Below are 26,551 nucleotides of genomic sequence, written 5' to 3'. Positions count from 1 at the left end.
CGTGTGGCCTCTGCAGGCCACCTAGGTTCTCTGATTCGGTTCTCAGCACCTCGGAAAACCAGCGTTGAGGAGTCTCTCCTCCTGATGCTATTTTCAAGTTAGAGACCCATGTTCATAGACTCTGGAAAAAATTAAAAATGAATGATTACATAGCATCGAAGAAATAGTCGCACCATGTTTCTCTCAGTGGCAGGTGGAGAGAGTGAGAGAGTGTGAGAGAGTGTGAGTGTGTGAGTGTGTGTGTGTGTGAGAGAGAGAGAGAGAGAGAGAGAGATCCCTGGGTGGCGCAGCGGTTTAGCGCCTGCCTTTGGCCCAGGGCGCGATCCTGGAGACCCGGGATCGAATCCCACATCGGGCTCCCGGTGCATGGAGCCTGCTTCTCCCTCTGCCTATGTCTCTGCCTCTCTCTCTCTCTCTCTCTCTCATAAATAAATAAAAATTTTAAAAAAAAAGAGAGAGAGAGTGTGTGATGAGAACAGCATGACATTTTAACATACACAGTGTCTAAGACCAAAGGACCTACTCAGAAGCCTGAGACATCTAGTTCAACAATGCCAGTTCCAAGGGTCTGAAATTCAAATAATCTGTTCCACTTCGGTTTAGTCCTGTTGGCCCATAATTCGCCCAAGGTCAGCAGGGGAGCTGCTCCAGCAAAGGCGTGAGCATCACTTTACAGAAGGACGACGCCGGCTTGCGGATTCCTTGGAGAGTGTACCTGATTTCTGTCCCTTTAGTCACAAGGACAGGGAGGGGGGTAAGGAGCTAAGTTTTCTGCACTGGTCCTGGGAGAAGATGCTACCTGACTCCTGTGTGGCTGCAATTTTTGAAGCTCTTCCAAGACATCTTGTGCCTTACTCCGCTCCCTCCCCTTCCTGCTGTTTTGCAGACAGGCCCACTAGGGAATTGTATGGCAGGAAGGCGTGATTTTATTTAGTTAGCCCTTGATTCCTGGTGTGTGCAGCACCTGGGTGCAGCCTGCAGCCCTGGGGGTCAGGTAAGTGCATTAGGAAACGATTTCTTTACATTCAACCTAAGGCATCGGAGTCCTAAAACAGCTCGTATGTTCTTGGTGTGCGATGACCCTGCTTAATTATTTGCAAAATAGGCAGAGTCTACAGAGTTTGGGTGGGGAAAGGAACAAGCTGGTCTCACAATTCATTCTTGAGGAAGAGAGTGGACAGGAGAGAAGAGCAGATTTTGAAGTTCTTTTGCCAGAACATTGCAGACTGGCTGGGAGGAGGGATGACGCTATAGAACAAATTGTAAGAAGAGCAGACTTTCCTAGAGAGCTTTCTAGAGAAACCCGCCGATTATCTGGCACAAATTTCAGTGTGTACATTTTTATATTTATGGCTATACTGATTTACATGGTGTAGCTTAGAAACAAGCCCCTCCACATATGTTGAAGAAGAAATACGTGAAGTGTACAATGTATGGGACATGTGGAAGAAAATGTATTTAATGAGGAAAAGTCTTGATTTTTATATTCTTAAACTGTTGAATCTGGGAGGGATGTTAGGGGTTTTTTTCATCCTTTGAGTTTGATGCACTGAAGCAGAGGCTCAGAGGCTGGGAGATCCATCACGGATTGCTCAGCTGGCCTCTGGCAGGTCTTTTATTAAATTAGGTGACCTCAAGGGACACCTGGGGGCTCAGCGGTCGAGCATCTGCCTTCGGCTCAGGTTGGGATCCTGAGGTCCTGGGACTGAGTCCCACATCGGGCTCCCCGCAGGGAGCCTGCTTCTCCCTCTACCTGTGTCTCTGCCTCTCTGTGTCTCTCATGAATAAATAAATAAAATCTTTAAAAACAATTAGGTAACTTTTTATCAAGAAATTTAGTGAAGGAGAAATACAGGTCAACATAGGAGAAACAACCCAGAAATCGGAAGTTAACTGAGTCAGGACCTATTGTGTGTGTCTGGGTGGGTGGGTGGGGGGGTCCTATAAAACAGTAACTCCAAAGCCCCTTGCATTCTGTGCCTCTGCTCCTGACGTGCCAGTGTGTCTGGTTTATGAGATCACAGCAGAAGGCCAGGGTCCTTCACCTCGGGAACTTGACGTTTAGCAGAGGGATTGCATCTATTCTCTCTGATTCACAGGCTTAGATGGATCTGTCTGAGGCAGTGATATTTTCAGTTTTTTAATATCCAGGGAGGGCTCGGCAACTCTGACAGTTGGGCTGACTATGTGTCACAAACCTCTCTCACTTTGGATGAGCGCTCACCCCTTTGACACAGAAGCCTTGTGTTAATCAAGACGTGGGCTTAGTAGTAGGGAAAAGAGACCCCAAATAAACAAGTTTGTAGCAGACTTCCCTCTCTCTCTCTTTCTTTTTTATGATTTTATTTATTTACTTGAGAGAGAGAGAGAGAGAGGGAATGCACAAGCAGAGGGAATGGCAGAGGGGCAGGAGAAGCAGGCTCCCCCCGGTGAGCAGGAAGCTGGACTTGGGGCTTGATCCCAGGACCCTGGGATCGTGACCTGAGCTGAAGGCAGACACTTAACCCACTGAGCTACCGAGGTGCCCCTATACTTACTTCTCTCTCATGTCAGGGATGGGCTGATGGGCAGGTCTAATCTGTGCTGGCATCAGAGACCAGAATTTTTCTATCCCCAAAGTGTTGCTCACCTTCAAGGAGTCCTAGATGTCTCAGCCATGCTCACTCCAGCCACAGGAAGGGAAGGTGCCCAGCGAGAGTACAGCCCTTCCCTTCGAGGCTGTGGTCCTTGCACAGATCCCTCTTGTTCACTTCCCACTGGCCAGAATCTAGTTTCATTGTATTATCTGGGTTGCTGCAAGGGAGACTGGGAAGTGTCCACTGTGGGCAGCCAGCTGCCACCTAAAATTTCTATTACTGGGAGCAAAGAGAGGAGGTGATAAAGAAACTAGTAATCTCCACCAAAGACATTGACATGGATTAAAATTAATACCCAGTCACATCCCCAAAATGATGCTTTGCACACTTTTGGAAATATCCTGGAGCCAGGATATTTCTATCAAAAGTTCTTTTTCTCTCTTTCTTTTTAAATCATTCAACAAATATTTGCCTGTGACGCACTGAAAATAAGCGAGTGAAAAGATGCAGCTGCTATCCTCAAAATGCTTTAAGTCTAGGGTGGCGCCTCATAAGTGACCCCCAGCCTAGGTGCAGTGTGGACAACAGATCGGGGGTGGTGGTGATCCAGTGAAGAGAGAAGGAGGAAGGAGGGAAGGATGGGAGATGGGAGTTCCTAGCTCCTGTGCATTCTGGAGAAACACCAGACATAGGAACGAAGAGTTGAGTGTATCAACTAATGAGCCATGAAACTAATGAACGGAGGAGCCAGTCCATGGCTTTGTGAGACCACAAATGTAACTTTTAATTTTTATGAATAACATATTCATATGTTTACTATATGCATTCCCTGTGCAAACCCTCATGTCCCTCTTCTTAATTTTCTTATTCGAGACAGTGCCACAACTTATTTCACTACTTATTTGGGAGCAAAGCATATTCGGTGATTCAAAATCATTTGTTAAAGGTTGTCCATGTGCTAGGCATGAAGTATATGCAAGGATACTAAACTAGAGAAAGAAATTGCGGAAGGATACATGCTTGCTTCGATCTTAGTTCTTATCTAGCTGGAGGGCAGAAGGGAGTTCATCCTAATTTGACACCTTTATGATCCTGTGATCTTTGTGTTATTGGAAAAATTGTAATACACATTTAAAAAAAATTAAAACGGAAAGATCTAAACCTCTCAGAGGTTGGTCGATGCCATTTAGATTTGACTACTACTAGTCACTTCTGAGTTAAACAAAAGAGGATGATGTAGATTATTTATGGAATTTGGTTCTAAGAAAACAACTCAATTTCCTGAAATGGTGTAAGTCTGTGACTTCAAAGGGAAACATCTGTATTTCCTTTTCCAAAAATATTTTATTTGCATCCGACTGGACCATGTGATATTTAGAAGCTTCCATAAGATGGCGATCTAATCCTTTGGGTGACAAGTTGGCCGGGTTTAAAAAATACATATCTTAAAAAAAATACATATCTACAAATACTGTAATAGACACTGTAAAGAAAAGCATTTTTTAAAAAGGAAAAACTCCCATCATTCCATCATTCTTTTTTTTATTTTTTTTTAATAATTTTTTTAAATTTTTATTTATTTATGATAGTCACACAGAGAGAGAGAGAGAGAGAGAGGCAGAGACACAGGCAGAGGGAGAAGCAGGCTCCATGCACCGGGAGCCCGATGTGGGATTCGATCCCGGGTCTCCAGGATCGCGCCCTGGGCCAAAGGCAGGCGCTAAACCGCTGCACCACCCAGGGATCCCTCATTCCATCATTCTAAAGCAACCAAGTCACTTGGATATACTTGCTTCTAGCTTTTGGCACTATGCATCCATAATGACAGGCACATTCAAAATGTGCACACTTTAGTCTACTTTTTACAGATTCAACACAACATATACCTTTTACATATTTCTATGTGACCTACATAATTATTTAAGTGGTTACATAATCTACTTTTGAACCGCTTATTGTTGTACATTATGTAATACGCACTTTTTCACTATTATGATAATGCTGTGGTTAATACCTTTGGCACACAAATTTGGGATTATTAAGAAGAATTTTCGGGATGAGATCACTGGGTTTAAGATGCCTTTTCTCTTTAACTTCCCAAAGGGCTGTGCAGACGTCTGTTGTCCTCAGCATTGTATGAGACTCTGGGTTCTGACATGTTTCACTAGCCTCATGTTATTTTTTTTTTACATTCTAAGATACCTGCCACCACACATTCATCTCATTTAACACATATTTATTCAACACTCTGTTCCAGGCTTAATATTGAGTACTAAGAATACAATAAGGAGGAAAATACAGTCAGATGAAGAGTCACACTTTTAGCCATCCAGGGACATAAACACATGTAACCCCCAATTACGGCGCCACAAGAGAGAGGGACGCGGTGGCCCTTCCTGGGGTGACTCAATGTAGTCAAGAAAGTCCCATGAGTCTTGTGTGCACACTGCCCTAGGGTCTTACCCGTGTGTTCTCTTTGTCTAGAGCACTTGACCTAATTAGCTGCTCTGCTTCTTCAGATCTGATTGCAAACCTCATCATCCAGCATTGCCTTCACTCCTCATGGGGCTGGAAAGCAGACCAAGAACTTGAGAGGGGACTTGAAAGTGTACTTTACAAACTGTGTGCCCCATGTGTGTGTATGTGTGTGCGTGTGCTCTTCGCAGTGCTCTCCTGTAGAAACAAAACCTTAAGGAATATACATGTGATCATACCAGGACTGCTTGGAACCCTTCACTATTTTTCATTCCATTTTATTCTTTTTATTGTGGTAAAATACACATTACATACAATTTACCATTTTAGCCACTTTTAAGTGTCCAGTTCAAGGGCATTACATACATTCACATTGTTCAGTGTCCCCAACATCTACTTCCGGGAATTTTTCATCTTCCCAAACTGTCTCCATTGACCACTAGCTCCCACTCCCACTGCTCCAGCCACTGGCCACCCCTGTTCTACAGAAACCCTGTAAGGGTGATGACCTCATGCGAGTGGAATTGTACAATAGTGGTCCTTTTGTGTCTGGCTCATTTCACTTAGCATGAAGTCTTTAAGGTTCATACATGTTGTGGTAAGTTTCAGGATTTCCTCCCTTTTTAAAGGCTGAGTCATATTCCATTGTATGTACGTGCCACATTTTGTTCAACCATCCATGCGTCAGTGGACATGTGGGTCATTTCCACCTTCAGGCTGCTGTGAATAAGGCTGCCATGAACATAGGTGTACCAGTATCTGCTGGAGTCTCCACTTGAGATTCTTGCATCTATATCCAGAAATGGGATTGCTGGATCAAATGTGAATTGTTTGCTTTACTACTGAAAATATGCTTTCAGGCACACTGACCAAATGTGGTTTTTACAGCAGCCCTGGGAGATAAGTATTAATCTCTTCTTTGTCTCTGAAAAGCGGTTTACCCAAAGTAGAGTGATAAATGGAAGTTTCTGACCTGGGACTTGGCTTCCTTCTTGATCACTCACCATCAAGAGTGGACCCAGTCACATGTTTCCTTCCAAGAGCAATGGCCTTCTGACTGCAAGCAGCTTTGTTGGCTACCTGCTTCGCCCCCACCCCCCATCTGTCCTGACTGTTCTGTCCAAGGCTGAGCAGGGGTGGGTGTGGCTCCCGTGACAAGGAATGGAGGCTATGTCTTGTGACCCCAGAAACAAAGCCTTCCCCTTCTGGTCTGTGTTTCCCTCTTGCAGTTCAGCTGCGCCGTCTGAACCATGAGGATCTGGTTGCTCCTGCTTGCCTCTGGAATCTGCATGGGAAACGTGAAGTCCCAGGACACGTGCAGGCAAGGGCACCCTGGCATCCCTGGGAATCCTGGTCACAATGGTTTGCCCGGGAGAGATGGACGAGATGGAGCAAAGGGTGACAAGGGAGAGGCAGGTACTCGCCAGCTAGTGGCCTTCCGGTGCCCTTCCATTTACACCTCCATTCCTCTTAGATCATTCATTCATTCATTCATTCATCACCAGTGTAGTCATTGCCTGCCTGCTTCCCCCCTTCATTTGTGCATCCATTGCCCAGAAAGCAGTGGTGGAGAGCCTGCTCCAGGTCAGATTCTGGGGTACATGGTGCAGGCCAAGACCAACAGGGCCCGGCCCCTCTTCATGGATGTTCTTTTTTTATGCAGAAATTACTTTTATTATGTTAGAATATTCCTTAATGGGTTGGCAATTATTCCTGTGAAGGAGAGTTCAGAAAACAGATTTATGACTGTATTAGCCTTGTTTAATTAATCTATTAATCTTGGTTAGAGATTTGTGAATTATACAAAAAATATTATTCCCTAGAGAAGATTACTCTAGAAGTAGTAGTAGAGAAGGTCTAAGAGGCTGTGAACTTGGAAGAGCATCTCCCTGCTTGTCTGGCTGTTCCAGTTGGACCACAAGACTTCGGTACAAGGATGGACATGTTTTCTCTGTTGAATTTAAAGCTTTACAACAGTTCACATGCTCTTTCCTGCATGCAACAGGTCAAAGGCTTCGTTAATTTGGTCAAAAGACAGACTGTGAGTCACAAATTCATCAACTTTTATCTTTTTGGACATATATTCAGACACCAACTTTGGGACACTTTCCACACTTTTAGCAACAGAGATATCAGCCACAGCTGTATATTCAGAAAATGAGCTAGTTCCCATATAATGTAAATTTGTCTTTCCTTTGCAAGTAAATCTGCTAGTACCATCTGGCATTAATCCTTTCCCCTGTGTAACTCTTATCTTCTGGCAAAGGTTTGTTTTAGGATTTAGACAAAATTTGCATTCTCCACATTGTGGGATGACAGTGTCACCTGCCTTCAGCTGAGTAACCCCTTCGCCAACACTTTCCACAATTCCAGCACCTTCACGTCCCAGTATCACTGGAAAACTCCCTTCAGGATCAGCCCCACTCAGGGTGTAGGCATCGGTGTGGCAAACTGCAGTGGCAATAATCTTAATTTGAACTTCATGAGCCTTTGGGGGTGCCACCTCTACCTCTTCTTGGAGAGAGGCTTTCCTGCCTCCCAGGCAACTGCAGCCTTGCACTTGATAACCTGGTTTGCCATGTCCTCTCTGCTCCGGGTCAATGAGGGGGGTCATCCGGGGTGGGTCTTTCATGGATGTTCTTATCTAGATGGGACAACTGTTAGCCATCACCTCTGTTACTAAAGGCCATCTTCAGAAGTATATGCTGTTGTAGATCCTTCTGCCTCAGATGGCAGATACGATGGGTCTTTGGAACATGGGGCCTATAGAGAAATCTGGTTGCTAAATATTTAGCTGAGAGCACCCAGCTACAGTGCAGGGAAGAGTTAATGCCTTGCCACACAGTGAGGCAGGTGATGCAGAATTACAGAGTATACAAAAGTAGATGATAGTACAGCCACAAGCTGTACTTGGGTATGTGTGTCCTGTGCTGGAATATGCCTTGGGGCTTGAAGATTTGGGGACAGGATCTAGTCTCTCGGAAAGAGATTTGCAAAAGTCAGAATATGTGAGTGGTTTCCATAACACCTACTGATGGGTCTGGTTCTTGAACGGGGTTCTTGAGTCTGGCTCTGACCATAGGGTCTTATACCTGAGACATAAGCAGACTGATCTACATGGTGCAGGGAGAAAAAATCAAAACTACTATTGACATTTTATTTCTTTTTAAAAAAAGATTTATTTGAGAGAGAGAGCAAGTGAGCATGAGTCAGGGTAGGGAGGGAGGTGGGAGAGAGGGAGAGAATCTCAAGCAGACTCCGGCTGAGCTGAGTGCAGAGCCCAACATGGGGCTTGATCCCAGGACCCTGAGATCACAACTTGTGCTGAAATCAAGAGTCGAATACTTACTGGACTGAGCCATCCAGGCACCCCTACTATTGACATTTTAAAAAATAATTTAGATGAAGAAAAAAATTGAGCTTTAAAAATATTTAATATATGACTTGGCTTGGATAGCCTTGTTTGGTCTCTTTGCAGATGGACATGTGCCATTTGAGGCCTGAAGTGGGTCCTCTGGGAGGAGTGTGAGCTCTCACAGGCTCACTGTCCATCACTGTGCTGTGGCGTACTGTGATTACATGTGCCCAGCCAAGGGATTTTCAAATTGTCCTATCGAACCATCACAAACAGACGGATGCCTGAAACCCTTCTGCAGAGGAATTGAAGACTGAAGGTCGACTTGACAATGCAAACATTAAAGAACCAACAAAAATAGCAGAGCTGTCATCTATCCCTCAGTGTGAATTCTTCTACCGTACGTGAGTGGGAGATAACGATGATGAACTAGTTAGCTCTGACAGGAAGCCTGACAGAAACCTGGAGACTTTTAAGACTTTGGCCCTATGAATTTACATTTACACTCATTAAAATGAACCTCATCCTAAGTGTAAACTGTGCCATGAGGTATCAGTTATTAATAGAAACGCTCCCATTAATGAGACGTTCCAGGACTCTGTGTGGAACGTGAACACAAACCACTGTTACTTTTCCTAAACAATACATTATAGTAGGAAAACCTCACTTAGCTTAATGATGAACATTTAGAAGCCTTTTTGATATTTCATAATTATATCATAGGATTAGACATTCCTCTGGTTGGACTAAAAATGGTTGAAATAGGGGCGCCTGGGTGGTTCAGTTGGTTAAGCATCTGCCCTCATGAAGCTCAGGTCATGATCCCGGGGTCCTGAGATCGAGTCCTGCATTGGGTTCCCTGCTCAGCAGGGAGTCTGCTTCACCCTCTCCGTCTGCCACTCCCCCCACTGCTCGTGCTGTCTTGCTTTCTCTCTCTCTCTCTCTCTCAAAAAAATAAAATCTTCTAAAAATTATTGAGATAATACACAGGAAGCAACATCAGGATGGACTAAAATTAAGGCTTTGCCAGCAAATGCTGTTGGCATATGGATTTTTAAAAAGTCTTTGCTAAGATCTGGAGAAACAAGTATTAGAACAAATTACTTAGGGGAAGTCTGCTCTACAGATGAATGAAAGTCCAGGTGTTGCCCTGCTTGTGGCATTTGGTGTCCCAAGGGGGTTGTGGGGTGGGCTGGATGCAACAGATGGTCACCAACCATCTCTCCAACCACTACCCTGCAAATCTGCTCTGTGGAGTCTCCAGCGTAACATCTCCAGTGAGTCTGTGTCACTTTTTGGTGTTAGGCCGATCTCATTTCTGGGTAGTAAGAAGCCCAGTCCCAGTGAAAGACAGAGCCTCACTCTTAATGAAATCCATTCCCCTACTCTCCCACTGGGACCACAGTGCATGTGCATGTGTGTGCGTGTGCACCTGTGTGTGCATATGTGCGCATACATGCACAGGATACACTCGTGTCTTCATGATGCCCTCATCTTTTGCTTCTATTCTTCTTCCTTACAGCAAGGACTGCCTTTGACTATAGATGTGTTGACTTAGGACATGGAAGCTGGAGCCCAGGGTAGCATGTTCTGAGCTCCAAACTCATGTGTGGTAGGCAAAACATCACTCATCCAACGTTCCCAATGGGGTCTGCCATGCCAGCTTGATCAGCAACACTTACCACTGCTTTAAGGTGCTGGAGATCCTTCCAGAATCCTCCCTGCCATCTCAAGTAGTGCCCGGTAACCCCAGTCATCCTTGTTTTCATAGGAGGTTAGTGAACTCTATGCAAGAGTGATAGAAAAGGAGAATCGAGAAAGCCACTCCATGCCTCCAACAATCTGTCACTACACAAGTTCCCCTCACAGAGAAGGGTGTAATTGTGACCATCTGTGCACACACTCCCTCCCTTCCAGTCCTGCCTTCCCAGAACTGGGTGCTTAGGAAGTCTACCCAACTCATTTCAAAATTTGCTTCTTTTATACCACTCAGCACCCCTGCCGCTCGCTCACATCTGCCTCTCTCTATCTGCACTTCTGTGAGGGGCAAGTGTGTGTCAGAGCCAAGCACACTCCCAGGACTCTCCAATCTACACCCCTGACTGAGACCAACATCTAGGAAATGTAGAATTGGAATTTTAACTCTTGTCTGTTTTCTTCTCTACTATCTAGGAGAACCAGGACATCCTGGCGGCCCAGGGAAGGATGGAATGAATGGAGAGAAAGGAGAGCGAGGTTAGAAACTGTGTTCCATTTTACCATGCTCTAATTCTGAGTCATTGGTGACTTAATAACCAAGGGCTAGTCCTTTGCTAGGCTCTGAGAACAATACAGCAATAAGGGCAACACGGCTCTTGTTCTCTAAGAAGCTCAAGATTCTTTTTCTGTAAAGGGCCAGATCACAAGTAATTTCAGCTTCACAGGCTCTACAGTCTCTGTCACAACTGTAGAGAAAACCAGCCACAGATGCTACCTAAGTGGGGCTCTGTTCCAGTGAAACTCTATGAAAACTAAAATCTGAATTTTGTGTAATTTTCACATATTGCCGAATATTATTTGTGACATTTAAAAATGCAAACCATTTTTAGTTTGTGGGCCATAAAAATGCGTGGGAGGCTGGATTTGGCTCACGGGCCATAGTTTGCTGAGCCTGGTTTAGTGGATGAACATTGAGGAGTACCATTAAATTTTGACTCAGCGCTTCTGGCAACACTGCATGGAGGAGGTGGTGATAGAATTGGGTCCTGAAGGTAAGGTTGTTGTGACTGAGGGGGAGACAGAATGGTCACAATAGCAAACACAAAAAATGTTCATTTTGTGCTAGATTGTTCTAAGTGCTTTTCACACATTGACTCAATACGACAGCCTAGAAACGAGGTAGTAATTATTATCCCAATTTTACAGACGAGGAAAGAGAGGTGTAGGTAGCTAATCAGCTTGCCTAGTGTCCCATTGTGCTTATGTGGAGGAGACAGGCTTGAACCCTGGCTTTTAACCCCAGACTTCGTGCTCATAACCACTGGAAAGCATGGAGAATGTACGCACAGTGACCATCAGCGTGATCTAGTTGGTACAACGGACAGCCTTAAGCGGACAGCAGAGAGCAATGACTGCCACACTATATGAAGACTTTACTCTGTGTTCACTCCCATGAGGAGTTTTTTTAGGGGATGTCACAGACCCAGGGCTGAGAGTCAGCTAACTAAAAGCAGCCTGAGCTCATCTGCCTTTGATTGTTCTTCCCTATTCCAAAGACATGTTCTCAAGGATCAGCATTGTTTAGTGGTCAGAGAGTAGACTGTGATGGCAAAGAGCTATAATTTCTAATGTGAGCCCCAACACTAGCACAGTAGGGTCAGAAGGTGTTTCTTAGGCACACACGTGTGTGGGCATGTGTGCGTGTGCTCGTGTGTAGACTGTGCACTCAATTTAGGAGTAAACTAATGTTCAATGTTCAGACTCTGAGCATCTCCTGAACCTGAGCATTGCTTTATCCCATCCATATGCTCAATAATGCAAAAGTCAAAGTTGGTTTTACAAGGTGCTGTTTCACAAATTATCTTATTCCTTTATTCTTTCTTTTTCCATGCAGGAGCAGATGGAAAAGTTGAAGCCAAAGGCATCAAAGGCGATCAAGGCTCACGAGGACCCCCAGGGAAACATGGGCCAAAGGGACTTGTTGGTCCCATGGGAGAGAAAGGCCTCAGGGGAGAGACTGGCCCCCAAGGGCAAAAGGGGGATAAAGGTGGTGTGGGGCCCAGTGGTCCAGAAGGGCTAAAGGGCAGCACTGGGCCTTCGGGCCCAATGGGTCTACCTGGCCCCATGGGCCCCATTGGAAAGCCTGGCCCCAAGGGAGATGCTGGGCCCTTAGGGCCCCAGGGAGAGCCAGGAGTCCGGGGAATGAGAGGCTGGAAAGGTGACCGGGGCGAGAAAGGGAAAATTGGCGAGACTCCAGTCTTGCCCAAGAGTGCTTTCACCGTGGGCCTCACAGTCCTGAGCAAGTTTCCTACTTCAGATGTTCCTATTAAATTTGATAAGATCCTGTACAATGAGTTTAATCATTATGATGTAGCCACAGGGAAGTTCACTTGCCACGTTGCTGGGGTCTATTACTTCACCTACCACATCACTGTTTTCTCCAGGAATGTTCAGGTATCTTTGGTCAAGAATGGGGTGAAAATACTGCACACCAAAGACAGTTACATGAGCTCTGAGGACCAGGCCTCGGGTGGCATCGTGCTGCCGTTGAAGCTGGGGGACGAGGTGTGGATGCAGGTGACAGGAGGGGAGAGGTTTAATGGCTTATTTGCAGATGAGGATGATGACACAACTTTCACAGGCTTTCTTCTGTTCAGCAGCCAGTGACAGGGAGGCCTGTTGGGGTCTGCCTCCCTGGCCACTCCGAGCTGGCTTGGTGAACGTGTTCTCAGAGGATTCCACTCTATGAATTGTTCTCATTACTGTAATAATTGTAGAGAGGCAACAATAGGAAAGTTATTCCTAAAGCTGATTTTTTTGTGACTTACATTATTGTTTCCAAGAGTAGGTTTAAAAATGCTTGCAGTGGGGTGGTTGGCTGGCTCAGTCGGTAAAGCATGTGGCTCTGGATCTCAGGGTTGGGAGTTTGAGCCCCATGTTGGGTGTAGAGATTACTTAAAAATAAAATCTGGGGGTGCCTGGCTGGCTCAGTTGGTAGAGCATGCAACTCTTGACTGGCGGGTCCTGAGTCCGAGTCCCACATTGGGTGCAGAGATTTCTTTTAAAAAATGCAATAAAATCATAAAAAAATAAATAAAATCTTTAAAAAACATTTGCATTATTTATTATAATTTGTGATTTTTTTTTCCTCATTTCCCTTATCTGAAGAAATGTATGTTCCTTGTGGGACTAGTGTTCTGATGGCATTCTAGCGCTTGAAGGAGCCGTATCAGGACTTGGCCGTCATCTGAATTTCTGACGACTCTGGGACACAGAAAGGGGAAATGTTCAAATGTTCATTCCATTTAGTGGGTAAAAAAGTTGCAAGCAGGTGACAACGAGACGTCCTAGAAAGCTGCAGGGTACTTTGCTCATCATGCTACTTAGGTTTTAATCACCATTCAGTTTGACAAGTAGTTGTTTCTGAGACCATTTGCCAGACTTGATCTGTGCTAGTTTCCTGGGACAAAGTATACACACCGGGGACTTTAAGACAACACAAAGTGTTGTCTGCCGGTGCTGGAGGCTAGAAGTCTAAAATCAAGGTGTCAGCAGCACCAGCCTCCCTCTGAAATCTCTGAGGACAGTTCTAACTTGCTGCTTCCAGCTCCGGTGGACCCAGGCTCCCTGGCTTGTGGAAGCATCCAGGCCATACCGCCATCCTCACATGGCCGTCTTCCCTCTGTGTCTGCCTGTGTGCAAACATCCGTCTTCTGATAAGGACACCAGTCATTTGGAAGAGGGGCCACCTTAATCCAATATGATCTCATCTTAACCTGATGACATCTGCAAAGATCCTGTGTCCAAATAAAGTCACATTCATAGAAACCCAGGGTTAGGACTTTGACAAATCTGTTTGGGAGACAGTTCATCCTGTAACAGACTGCTCTGGTCCTCCAAAATTCGTGATCCTCCAAATCCCACATCCCCCAAAGTCTTAACAATGTCAGCATCAATGCTAACTCTAAGAATCTCACACAAAATCTCTCCAGCTCAAAGTCCCCAATCTCGTCATCTAAATCCTTTATGTCAGCTACAGGTAAGATCTATTATGTGACACATCCTGGGGCAAAATCTCCCTCTGTGAACCTGTGAAACCAGACACATTCTCTGCTTCCAAAATACAATGGTGGGGAAGGCACAGGACAGGCAGTCCCATTCCAAAAAGGAGAAAAATGAAGGAAAAAACAGGATCACAGGTCCCAAACGAGTCCAAAACCCATCAGGGAGAATTCCATTAGATTTTTTTTCACTATTTATCTTACAAAAAAAAATTTTTTTTAAAGATTTTATTTATTTATTCATGAGAGAGAGAGAGAGAGAGAGAGGCAGAGACACAGGCAGAGGGAGAAGCAGACTCCTTGCAGGGAGGCCTGACTGGGACTAGATCCCGGGACTCCAGGATCACGCCTCCGGCCAAAGGTAGGCACGGAACCACTGAGCCACCCAGGGATCCCTATCTTACAAAATTTTTAAATGAGTTACACAGAAGGAAGAGGTACCTGGACAGAGACATCAAACAGAGTTACGGTGGAAACCAGAGGATGGAGATGACTATACCAAGAAATCTGGGAGGTGAAAAGAAACTCGCCTTTTGGGCCACAGACGATATTTCTTGTTCAGAAATACCTCTCATCTGGTAAAAAACATCCTGGTGTGCACTCTCAGACAAGTCTTTCAAGTGGTGTAGGCACTGGAGATTCAGGCCTGGCTAATAACAATAGTACCTTCTTCTGGCCGCAGTGACTTTCCAAAATGGTGACCGATCCAATCAGAGCCAATGAGATGCAAACTGCAACTCTGGAAGGCCTGTGGGGGTCGGGGGGTGGGGAAAGAAGGCAAGATCTTCTTTAGGTGAAGCTAGAACTTCAGCGGGCAGCCATTTAGCTAATCTGGAGAGCCCCAGAACAAAATCAAACAAGGCTGGAGAAGACCCAGTTCCCATGACATTGTTTAGAGCCCTAACTCCAGCTGTTCCTGAAGACAGAGATACTAGAGATATCCCTGAACTATTGTGTCACTTGAGCCAGAATGATGCAGGGTTTTTGTTGTTATTGTCATTGTTACTACTGCTCTTGTCTAAAAGAATATTAAGTAGTCTAAGGCCCAAGGAGAGGGAAAGCACGATTGTAGTGGAAAATGCCCAAGACTAAGAGTAGAGATGTATGGGTTGTGGTTCCAGCCATGACAAAAGAATTTGAAGTGGATACGTTATTTAGCTTTTCTGTGCTCTAGTCTATCATACAGTAGTGCTGGAACGGAATAACTTCATATGGTCCCACACCTCTAAAATTCTGGAAGTATCACAGATGCCTAAGTTAACTCAATATACTTTTCTATGAGTTAAAAGCAACTAATAAAGAAGCAGAAGGATGCAAGCTCAATGCATATTCAAGCTACGCTATTTTTCAAATCACAGTCTGGGCCAGTTTGCCCGACAGGGGTGCCTCTAGAAATTGGGACTTAGAGCCATTCTCTCCGTACTCCAACGGAGTCAACACTGACATGATGATATCTTTGTTCCCTGGGAAAAATGGGATTTTTCTGAATTATCATTATGAGCAGCACTGCTGTAAGTGAAATATTGAAAAATTACTCAATGGTTATGGAAAATTCTGGAAATGTACAGAAATACTTTGCTTGTAAGCATTTTAATGGCCTTCCTTAGTTTGTTTCTTCTAGAACAGAGCCAGGACTGGGGTGAAGCAAGTGAGGCCCCCAGGGTGCAGCAGAGAAGGAGAGGCTCCCTTCCAGGTGCTGACATTGCAGGCACATGACCCCGACACTGAGGGTCTCCTTCAATTTTACATCCCAACCCTTATGTCTCCCTTGCTGCCCTACTTCCGCTCAGCTGTAGTGTGACTGATCACTTTATTTATTGAGCCACAGTGGCCTCATTTTTTGGCTTCTGTGGCTTTCTCAAATTGTAATAATCTAAGCTATTTCTCCCCAGTGTAAAGCCTGGTTTTGTTATGGACTGAACAGTACAAACTCCTTTCTACTTAGGAACACAACTTTATAGGTTGAGATAGACTTAAAGAAAAAACACATTTATGACCCTACATAGGATAGAAGCTTTTATGAAATTATCTTTTTAGGCCAAATATAGAAGATGAGATATAAAACATATCTTAAAGGATTTCAAGAAGATGAAGTTGACTGGCAGGGGTGGAGCGTGTCTAATCTGCCATTTGGGGGGACTGTTCATTGGTTGTCTACGAACCTAGATTGCAGATTTTATTTTTATTTATTTTTAATATATTTTATTTAAATTCAATTTGCCAACATATAGTATAACACCCAATGCTCATCTCCTTAGTGTCCAACACCCAGTTACCCCATTCCCCCTTCTGCAACCCTTTGTTTGTGGACTGCAGTTTTTAAAAGTCTAACTATGCCAAATCTCTCTGAAACACCAGAAACCTTGTTAATTTAGGATAAGTCATCAACCCCTGAGGACACTTTTAGGCTTAAATGTTGCATTACAATGGTTAGGTATCCTTGTATGACAACCATTTTGGGCTAAAGGAAGGCTCCCAGATTTGAAACATCTTTTAAGAAAATATGACAAAGTAAGCATTTTTGTCAAATATTTTGATGAATTTTCTTTTTTACATGTCACATCTGACATCTTTGTAAGAGTCTGCTATACAGGCATTAGGTCTATCATGTGGGACAGCTGCCCTAAGACCCAGCCAGTGACCAAGAATATGACATTACCATGGAAGTGGGGATTTGGGGATTTTAAATCATTTTAAATCTTTGATTAAAGAATCAGTAGAGGGGCACCTGGGTGGCACAGTCAGTTAAGCATCTACTTTCAACTCAGGTCATGATCCCAGGGTCCTGGGATCGAGCCCCGTACCCAGACATTGGGCTCTCTGCTCAGTGGGGAGCCTGCTTCTTCCTCTCCCTGTGCCATTTGCCTTTCTTGTGCTCCCTGGCTCTGTCTCTCTGGCAAATAAATAAAATCTTTAAAGACAAACATACAAAAATTAGTAGACATAGGAAACAAACTGAAGGTTGCTGAAGGGGAGGAGGATGGAGGGATGGGGTAACTAGGTGATGGGCATTGAGGGCATGTGATGATGTAACGAGCACTGGGTGTTATGTGCAACCGATGAATCACTAAATTCAGTATAAAATGAAATCACAACTTATCATACAATCAATTAGGTTTTTTTCTCCCTTCCAGGCTATATTGAAAACAAACTTTTTTTGCTGTGTGTGTGGAGGGTGGAATGGAAGGAGGGAGGCGGGATTAGAAGCTATCTATAGAAAGCCTGTACCACTCCCGGCTTTAACTTCTGACTCTCTGGAACTTTCCAGAAGGTTCTTAGGACCCCTCAAACCCAACAGGCAATGTTAAAATGAACATAGATTTACTCTAAGCCCAAATACTCTGGTGAGATAAAGCTCTGGAATGACTTAAAAAAGGAATTTAAGAAAACGTGACTATGCGTTGCCTGGGAACAAAAATGTTCACTTGGGTTATTGGCTCCTCTGCACAAGTCACACTTCTGGCACCCAAGGCAAAGGAACCAACCTTCTGTGGTCACAGAAGACCACAGCCATCAATACCCTCTGCACTCATACTGGTTTAACAGAATCACTTGGTCTATAGTTCCTGCACAAAACCGAGGTAGAGAAGGGCAGCTGGGTGGCTCAGCAGGTTAAGCATGGGACTCTTGATCTCAGCTCGGGTCTTGATCTCAGGGTTGTGAGTTGGGACCTGCATTGGGCTCCACTGCGGATGTGGAACCTGCTTTATAAGAACAAAACGAAAACTGAGGTGGAGAACAGTATTTGGAGGACCAGTAGCCAGCCCTCCCTCTTGCTTACTTCCTTAGTGTATGTGTGTTATGTGTGTGTGGGCGGTGGTCTTCTCAGAACCCACACACCTGGCTTCTCTTCTGCAGAAGGGTCAATTCTCAAGGGGCCCATCCCATATGGGTTTGCCATTCAGCAGCACCCTGTTCACCCTAAGAGACAGACTAAGAAGCCGCAGGTGCGTGGAATGAGAGCGCCAGGCAAAATGTGAGGGTCACTGTGGCAGCCTCATGTCCCCTCTGTCCCTTCTCCAACTATTGATTTTCTTCCCTCTCCACCTACAGAACCTCTCAAAAGAAACACCTTACTGTGACCAAACCCTTTCACTTAACCCGCATGCACTCCAGGGAGGTAAAGGAGCAGGCACCTTGCAAGATTCCCGCTCTGCACAGGAGGAGGCTGAAGCGGAGCAAGGCTGAGCCTCCCTCGCCGAGGAGAACACCACCCCCTACCCCACTCCAGCTGTGGCTGCTTCCCGTTCATCTAGGGGGAGCCCAGGCTGTTTAGAGGCCCCACCCTTTTCCACACTCGCCATCTGAAGCCCCAAATCACAATTTCCTCTTTGCCTCCTGACCCCCAATTTTTTTTTTAAGATTCTATTTATTTATTCATGAGAGACAGAGACAGAGAGAGAGAGAGAGAGAGAGAGAGAGAGAGAGACTTAGGCAGAGGGAGGAGAGGACTCCCTGCGGGAGGCTGATGTGGGACTCGATCCCGGGACTCTGGGGTCACGACCTGAGCTGAAGACAGACGCTCAACCACTGAGCCACCCAGGCACCCCCTGCCCCCAAACCCTCTCACTCCCTCGTGGTTGAGTGAAGTTTGGTGCAATCCTCCCTCTGCAAATGTATACTGTCGATTATCATCACAAATTGTACAAGGCAGGGATCCCTGGGTGGCGCAGCGGTTTGGCGCCTGCCTTCAGCCCCGGGCGCGATCCTGGAGCCCCGGATCGAGTCCCACGTCGGGCTCCCTGCACGGGGCCTGCTTCTCCCTCCGCCTGTGTCTCTGCCTCTCTCTGTCTCTCATCAATAAAAACAAATACATCTTTAAACCAAAAAGAAAAACATGTACAAGGCGGAGCCCGGGGAGGCTCAGGGGCGGGTAAGCCAGGGGGCGCCGCACACCCGCACAGCGCAGGACCCCTGCAGAGGAGGAGCGTCGCCCGTGCCGGCGGGCGGCAGGCGCTCGGGGCAGTTCACGGAGCCGCGGGGGCGCCCGGAGGAGCTCACCTGCAGCCAGGCGGCCCGGCCGCTCCGGTCACGGGGGCGCAGGGGCGACCTCGGCCGTTCCTCACTCCGGGCGCGCGGGGGCGCAAGACCGCGGCGCTCGGCGTCCGGGCGGCGGGGCCACGCTCTTGCCCTCTGGACGCCGACGCGCTCACGCCCCGCGGGACCGCGAGCCCCGACCGGAAGCGCCGGCGTCCGGGGCGCCGCGTGGGCCGCTGCCCTGGAAACGCGGCGCGCGCGCTCGCGGCGGGAGCTGAGGCTCAGGGGCGGGGCCTGCGGCGGGGCCTGCGGCGGGGAGGGGGCTGCGCCGGGGTCAGGATGCTGTGCGCGCGGAGGCTGCGAGGGCTCGGGCCCCCGGCGGCGGCTGTGTGGCGGGGGCGCCGGGCCCGAGAGGTCAGCACCAGCTGGTGCCCGGTGGGCGCCGCCTTCAACGTCAAGCCCCAGGGCCGCCGCCTGGACCTGTTCGGCGAGCGCCGGGTGAGCGGTGCGCACCGGGAGGGGCTCCCGCGTGGCCGGCGGGGTCGGGCGGGTGGTTTGGTGTGGGAGGGGCCGGGCAGCGAACCACCTCGCACGCAGGGGCCCGGGCGCGCTCTCGGCGGCCCTGCGGGTCAGCGGCTCCTGCGGGGGCTGGGCGGGGGCGGGCGGCCTGCGGGGGTGCGGCCCGAGCTGCGTCCGGGACCCGTCTCCTCGGCGCCGCTGCTGCGCTCCCCGCGTCAGTTCCTCCGGTTGGAGGCGGCGCGTCCGGCCGGGGGGGGGGGGGGGAGGGAGGGGAGGGGAGGGTCCCGCCGGGTCCCGCCCCCGCCCCGCCCCGCCCTCGCTCCGAGCGGTCCCCGCCGCCGTGCACCTGTGCCCGAGGCGGGGGGGGGGAGGGGGGGCTCGCCCTGCACCTCGCGGTGGCGCCCGGGAGGCCTGGATGACTCGGTTCTTTGATTCTCGAAATAGGGTCCTTAATGTTTTGCCAAGCTTTGGGCTCGTGTTATAAAACACAGAACCGTTGTTTTGTTTTGTTTTGTTTTTTAATTGTATTCCCGAGAGACAGGCGGAGACACAGGCAGAGGGAGAAGTAGGCTCCCCTGCGGGGCACCCGATGCGGGGCCCGATATCAGGACCCCGCGGCGGCGGCGGCGGCGGCGGCGGCGGCCTGAGCCACCAGGCGCGCAGGCGCAGAAGCGGTGAGAACAGTGATTTCCTGCCCTGCAGTGGCGCTGACGGCGCTGACCACCTTGATTGCTCCCCCCTCTCCCCCCGGGGAAGTCACTGGCCGAATTCTTCATTCGGTTCCCATTTGTTTCCGCCCCCACACGCCCCGTGCTGTCTGGCATTCCCTAGGCGCTGGGCGTGGACTGAGTGACTGAAGTAAAGGTGGCAGGAAGGCAGGCTTCAAAGGGACTTACTTGCCTGGTGCCTGCTGCCCTCTGCACTTGTGGATTTTGCCCACTTGAGGTTATTACTTTTATTTTTGCCTTCTTGATTTCTCGCTTATTTCTAACACTGCCCCTCTTGTAAACAGTCTTGGACATGGTCACACCATTAGAGCCTAATGATGTGTTTTCTTATTTGAGCTCTGTCATTAGCTTTGCTTTAAAAGACACTTTTGTACGGAATTGGCTCCACCAACTCCCATACGGTTAAATAACATGGTATGTTTTTTTTTTTTTTTTTTTTTAGGTGAAATGTGTTATTCCTCTGTTTGTAGGGGGCTAGAGTGGTGTCTGTTAGGCTTGTGTGATACTTTGATTCATGTGGGCACTTTATCTTTTTTTAAGATTTATTCAAAAAAGATTTTATTCATAGAGACACACACACACACACACACACACAGAGAGAGAGAGAGAGAGAGAGAGAGAGAGAGAGAGAGAGGTAGAGACACAGGCAGAGGGAGAAGCAGGCTCCATGCAGAGAGCCTGACGTGGGACTCGATCCAGGGTCTCCAGGATCACACCCTGGGCTGCAGGCGGCGCTAAACCGCTGTGCCCTATCCATAGTATGGTTTTGACATAATTGCTGTGAGGAGAACAACATCTATAGGTACTGAGTGGAAGGATGAAAAGAGTAAACTTGGTTATGGACGGATGAAATACAGCTAATTTTAGCTTTACTTTTTTTCTTTTGTTTATCATGATTTTAGACACTGGTATCAGATATGTGAATTGTTTCTGATTAAACAAGAACAACAAACACCCCCAAAGGTTTATGTAATTTTTTGTCATTACCGTAACTAGTAGTCTGAGGTGTAGAATTCCCAAAAGCAGTATAGGCATGTGTGCTGGGAAATGAAAAACAGCCTGTACTTGGATCAAATTAAATCAGTGGAAAGAATCTAATTTATTTTTGGTCCCGATTCTGCTCTGCCTGCAGTGTCTTTATTTTCTTCAACTTCTTAATCATTTTGGCGAGAGTTTAATTTCATGCATCCCTTCTTGCAGAAACGGTGGGCCTTCTTAGTCCTGAAAATTGTACCTCTTGCTAATTTAGAAAATCAACATGTTAGTCATCTCCAAAGTTAATCTACGGGATTAAGCACTGGACCCTTTAATTTGTTTCATTCATGAGTTTCTCCATATGGTAGGCACTATGCTGGGCAGCTAGTTTAAATGATGAACAGGATTCCTGCCTCTAGGATCTTGCCTTCTCAGGAGAGAAGACTTTCAAACAGATACATTGCAATACAGAAGTACGGAGAACTTGTGGGATTTAGAGATGTATGAAGCAAACTCAAGTTCTTTCTTTCCCACTATTAATGACCTCAAACATGTTTTTGTTTTTTTAACTGTTTCCTCATCTGTAAATGGAGGATGGTGTTTCCTGCACTAGGGTTATGTGATTTAAATGAGAGAACCTATATAAAGCACATAGTTCACTTCTTGCATGCAGTAAATGCATAGTAAATGCTTTGTGTTTTTTACCTGCCTTCCTGAGGGTTAGTGATTTTTGTGTTTATCAGTATATTAAAATATTTTTGGAAACATATAAAATTTGCTGCTTTCCACCCAAGAGTTGGTTTTAACATATTTATGAAATCTTTCGGAAATATCTGTGTGCTCAACAATCAGCTCATCCTCCCTATCTTATAGCTGTGGAATACTTGGTACTGTGAACTGGACCTGACTGGATGGCCAGCAGTATCCCTAAAAGACATTACATATACTTTCTAACCTGGTACCTGTATCCATGCTGTGAGATATGTATTGTCATCTTCATTGTGCCTGATGGGAAAATTAAGCCCAGGAGGAGAGAGAACTTGGCCAACCAAGATCACACAGCTCTTGGTGATTATAGCTACCATCTATTAAATGCTTTCTGTGTGCCCCACACTGTTAAAATGTTTTTCAAACATGTATCATCTCATTTAATCATTTTAACCACTTGATGAGGTAGGTTCTATAATAGTGGCTGAGCTGGATTTTGAACCTATACCATTCTATTTTTGTTTTTTATTAAATAATTAAAAAGGAAAGACCAATTCCGTCCTTAAAATATTTGTAGTCTAATTTATGTGGAACAATGTGGGGGATGTGAACGTGGTGTCTGTGATCACAGGTATTACATGATATACCAATGAAAACCAAGATTTCCTTTATGAAAAGAGGACTTAATATGAAAAAATCCTATTCTTCATTACAAATTGGAAATGTTCTCTGGATTGCAGGGTCTTTTTGGAGTTCCTGAGCTCAGTGCCCCAGAAGGATTTCAGATTGCACAAGAAAATGCCCTGAGAAAGGCAGACTTGCTGGTGGAGCGCGTGTGTTCCATGCCGCCTGGGCCCCAGACCGTGCTCATTTTCGACGAGCTCTCTGATTCCTTGTGCAGAGTGGCTGACTTGGTAAGATGCTTGGTGTAAGCCTTGAAGCTACCTCTCTGTCAAGCTGTTAAAATTTAAGTTTATTAGGTTTACTGTTACAGACTAGAGCTCAGAGCATCTGGTGCTCGCTTTGGCATATATACTAACAACATGTGACCTATTTGAGAGCTGTTGAGTGTATAATTTGTTATAGTGGGAGTAAGTCATTAGGTATGGGAAAAATGTATAGGAAAAGGTGATATGTAGCATCTGTACTTTAATATGTATAGTTAAAAAATACATATGTGACATATAATAAAAGAATGACTACTCATTTGGCAAAGAGTCTTCATTTGACAAAGATTCTTCATTCATGAAAACTTCCACCAAAATTTTAATATGACATTTACCTGTACATTTATAATAAATCTTAAGAAAAGCCACTGTTTATAAACCTTCTCAGGAATGTCTTTTTCCGATGAATATTGGATATGAACCTGTATTATAGACTTTCTTTTTTCACATTTTGAAACTGGAATAGACAATGTACATAGGGTACATTGGGCTTCATCAAGAAGCCCATTGTCGACGTAGAAGGCACGATTTTTTTTAGCTGCCCAAAAGAGCCACCTCTGCTTTAGTCATGTCAGTGAAGGCAATTTTAGTAGTGCACATAATCCAAAATTGTGGACCCTCTTGATCTTGTCTACTTGGTATGGGACTGTATATCTTCACACTCATTCAATATTGAGTCCCCACCATGTGCCAAGCACTCTTCTAGGAATTGGGAATGCAGTCGTGACAGGTGCAATCTCTGACCTCATGGAGTTTATATTCTTTTTTTTTTTTTAAAGATTTTTTATTTATTTATTCATAGAGAGAGAGAGAGAGAGAGGCAGAGACACAGGCAGAGGGAGAAGCAGGCATCCTACAGAGAGCCTGATGTGGGACTTGATCCAGGGTCTCCAGGATCACGCCCTGGGCTGCAGGCTGCGCTAAACCGCTGCGCCACTGGGGCTGCCCGGAGTTTATATTCTGATGTTAACTTTTTTTTTTTATTTTTTTAGATCTTATGAGGCACTAGATTCTGGTAAGAGGTTTGCTTGGATTAACTAAATTAACCTTCTCAGTATATCTCCCATTTTCAGATGAGGAAAGAAAGGCTGTAAGAGGTTAAGTGATATACCTAGCCAGTAAATGGTGGAACTGAGCTCAGGTCCAGGCATTTTGGCTGAAGAATTCATGTCCTCACCTGCTGTTCTGTACCTTTTATAGGCTGGCTGGCTGCTTAGGTCAGATGAATAGACCATCTGTACCTGGGAGAGGTTAGAAAGTCAGCATCCCCATCTTTTTAAAAAGTATTTATTTATTTTTAAAATGATCATACTGTATAATTGACTCCTTTTGGGGGATGATACAGTTCTATGAATTTTAACTCATGTATTCATGTGGCCACCACCACAATTAAGGTACAGAACTATTCCATTGCCCCAGAAAAGCCCCTGTATAGTCAGACCCAGCTCTCCCTTCTTAGCTCTGGCAACTACCCATCTGTTCTCCATCCCTATAGTTTGTCTCTTCTAAAACATCAGGTAAACAGAATCATTTGTCCTTTGGGAATGACTCCTTTCACCTAGCATAACACCTCCCCATCTTTTTTTTTCCCCCCGTTTGGAACATTCTCTCCCTCCCATACACCTGAATTGAGCAGTAATACCTTTTAGATGGTCATACTGTCACTGTGAGCGCCCCCATTTTAAGGAAATTTACTTTTTAAAGATTTTATTTATTTATTTGAGACAGAGCATGAGAGAGCACGAACGAGTGGGAGGTATGGGCAGAGGGAGAGGAAGAGGAAGAAGTGGGCTTTCTGCTCAGCGGGGCTCCATCCCAGGACCCTTGAGATATGACCTGAGCTGAAGGCAGATGCTTAACTGAGCCCCCCAAGCAACCCCCACCCTATTTTAAGGAAACTGATAGTGTTTTAAAGGGTTTTTCCCAAGAGTGAAGTAAGGTGTGTTGCAGACTCCTTTTCGTCACTTCTTGGTTTTATAGGATCTTAGTTTTGTTCTGAAGTGTGCAGGTACTGACACTGAACGATTGAGGACACGGGACATGCACTGCCTGAGAATGCCTCAGCAATTACCTTTGCTTAATTGTGTCACTGAAATCTGAAAAGGAGAATATTTGTCAGAGAGTTTCACTTACGTGCAGTCAAGTATTGACTTTGTTGGTGGTTTATTTGTTGTCTTAGCCTCCATTTTAATTAAGTGGTGTTCTAGGATTTTTTTTTCTTTACATTTTTGCTTTTTGCTCCTCTCTAAAGAGATTTTAACTCTCTGCCCCATAGCTTGTCCTATTTTGCAAGTTTTTTGTATTTATGAGGTATAGTAAAATCTCATTTAAAAAGTTCTAAATGTGATCTCTATGTGGAAATCTTTGGGTAAAAAATTCAAAGAACCGTTTTCCTTCTGAATTTTTAAGACTTGACCTGCCAGTAAGATCAATACTGTAATAAGGCAAGGGCTTCATAAACTGTTATTTCCCACCAAATGATCATTTGGTTTTGCTTTCTTTTTCTTTTTTAATACAATTGCTATCACTGTTTCTAAAGAATTTTTTGAAAAGATTTTATTCATTCATTTGAGAGAGAGACAGAGAGTGAAACAGCAGGGGTGCTCAGTGGGGGGAGGGGCAGAGGGAGAGGGAGAAGCAGAACCCACGTGGGGTTCTTTTTTTTAATATATTTTTTTATTTATTCACGAGAGACAGAGAGAGAGAGAGAGAGAGAGAGAGAGAGAAGCAGAGACACAGGCAGAGGGAGAAGCAGGCTCCATGCAGGGAGCCTCACGTGGGGCTCGATGCTGGGACTCCAGAATCATGTCCTGGGTCGGAGGCAGGCGCTAAACCGCTGAACCACCCAGGGATCCCCTCCCACGTGGGGTTGTATCCGAGGATCCCAACATTATAACCTGAGCTGAAGGCAGACCCTTCACCGACTAAACCACCCAGGCGCCCCACAAATGAATTTTAAAATATATGCCAGCATTTTGAAATAAATATTGATTGTAAATTCTGCAACATGTAGATTAGTAATTTATACAAATTGTAAATTTTACATGGCTCATTTTTCAAGTACTAATGTTATTGTTATATCAAATGTATAAAACTGTGGATTTAAATGTTTTTATATTAAAAATATTTAATAATAAAATTAGGAAATTTTACCTTGTGGTGATTTTATTTCATATTATAGTCACACGTTTTCTTGAAGACTGAAGAATGTGTAGTTCCCTTGCGTTTTTCTTTTGCAGTATGCTACAATTAACGTGAAAACTAAAATCTGGCTTTACATAATTTCATTAAAAGAGTAAAAATAATTCTAGCTCAGCGTAATGCTTAAGTCAGGATAGCAGCCACTGCACCACTATTAGTTGTGAGTCATTTAAGCTGAGACTGGGAATTCATATTTATTAAAAGGCCTATAAAGAGAGAATGTGCCTTTGTTTTCTGTACAAAGGCTAGAATGTAGTTAAATCAGTCTTGAAACTATGCTGTCAGTTGAAAAAAAGCCTCTATAGTTGTTCTCTGGAGCCAGGTTAACACG

At 45.5% G+C, this 26,551-nt stretch overlaps 2 protein-coding genes across 7 annotated transcripts in view; both read left to right on the top strand.

Moving 5' to 3' along the window:
- Nucleotides 1–948: 948 nt before the first annotated feature.
- C1QTNF9 (C1q and TNF related 9) lies at nucleotides 949–13,216 on the top strand. The gene is made up of 4 exons (XM_055317280.1): nucleotides 949–994; nucleotides 6,281–6,467; nucleotides 10,579–10,641; nucleotides 11,999–13,216. Exons 2-4 carry the CDS (start codon nucleotides 6,302–6,304, stop codon nucleotides 12,769–12,771), a joined length of 1,002 nt encoding a protein of 333 aa, XP_055173255.1. The 5' UTR covers nucleotides 949–994; nucleotides 6,281–6,301; the 3' UTR covers nucleotides 12,772–13,216.
- A 6,206-nt stretch (nucleotides 13,217–19,422) lies between these two features.
- Nucleotides 19,423–26,551, top strand: part of MIPEP (mitochondrial intermediate peptidase) — a 186,782-nt gene continuing 179,653 nt past the window's right edge. The window contains exons 1-3 of one of the 6 annotated variants that reach the window (XM_055317277.1): nucleotides 19,583–19,640; nucleotides 20,203–20,335; nucleotides 22,813–22,986. In XM_055317277.1, the coding sequence (XP_055173252.1) occupies nucleotides 22,915–22,986 (72 nt within the window). In that variant the 5' untranslated portion in view covers nucleotides 19,583–19,640; nucleotides 20,203–20,335; nucleotides 22,813–22,914. Of the gene's footprint in view, nucleotides 19,648–20,064; nucleotides 20,336–20,492; nucleotides 20,607–20,676; nucleotides 20,804–22,812; nucleotides 22,987–26,551 lie in introns of those variants that run through there. The other 5 variants (XM_055317278.1, XM_055317276.1, XM_055317274.1 and 2 more) reach the window with 5 other exon arrangements.

This window comes from Nyctereutes procyonoides, unplaced genomic scaffold, assembly GCF_905146905.1.
Source record: "Nyctereutes procyonoides isolate TBG_1078 unplaced genomic scaffold, NYPRO_anot_genome, whole genome shotgun sequence".
NCBI lineage: Eukaryota > Metazoa > Chordata > Mammalia > Carnivora > Canidae > Nyctereutes > Nyctereutes procyonoides.
The sequence above is the reverse complement of the archived record's forward strand: the minus strand, read 5'-3'. Positions and strand labels throughout refer to the sequence as shown.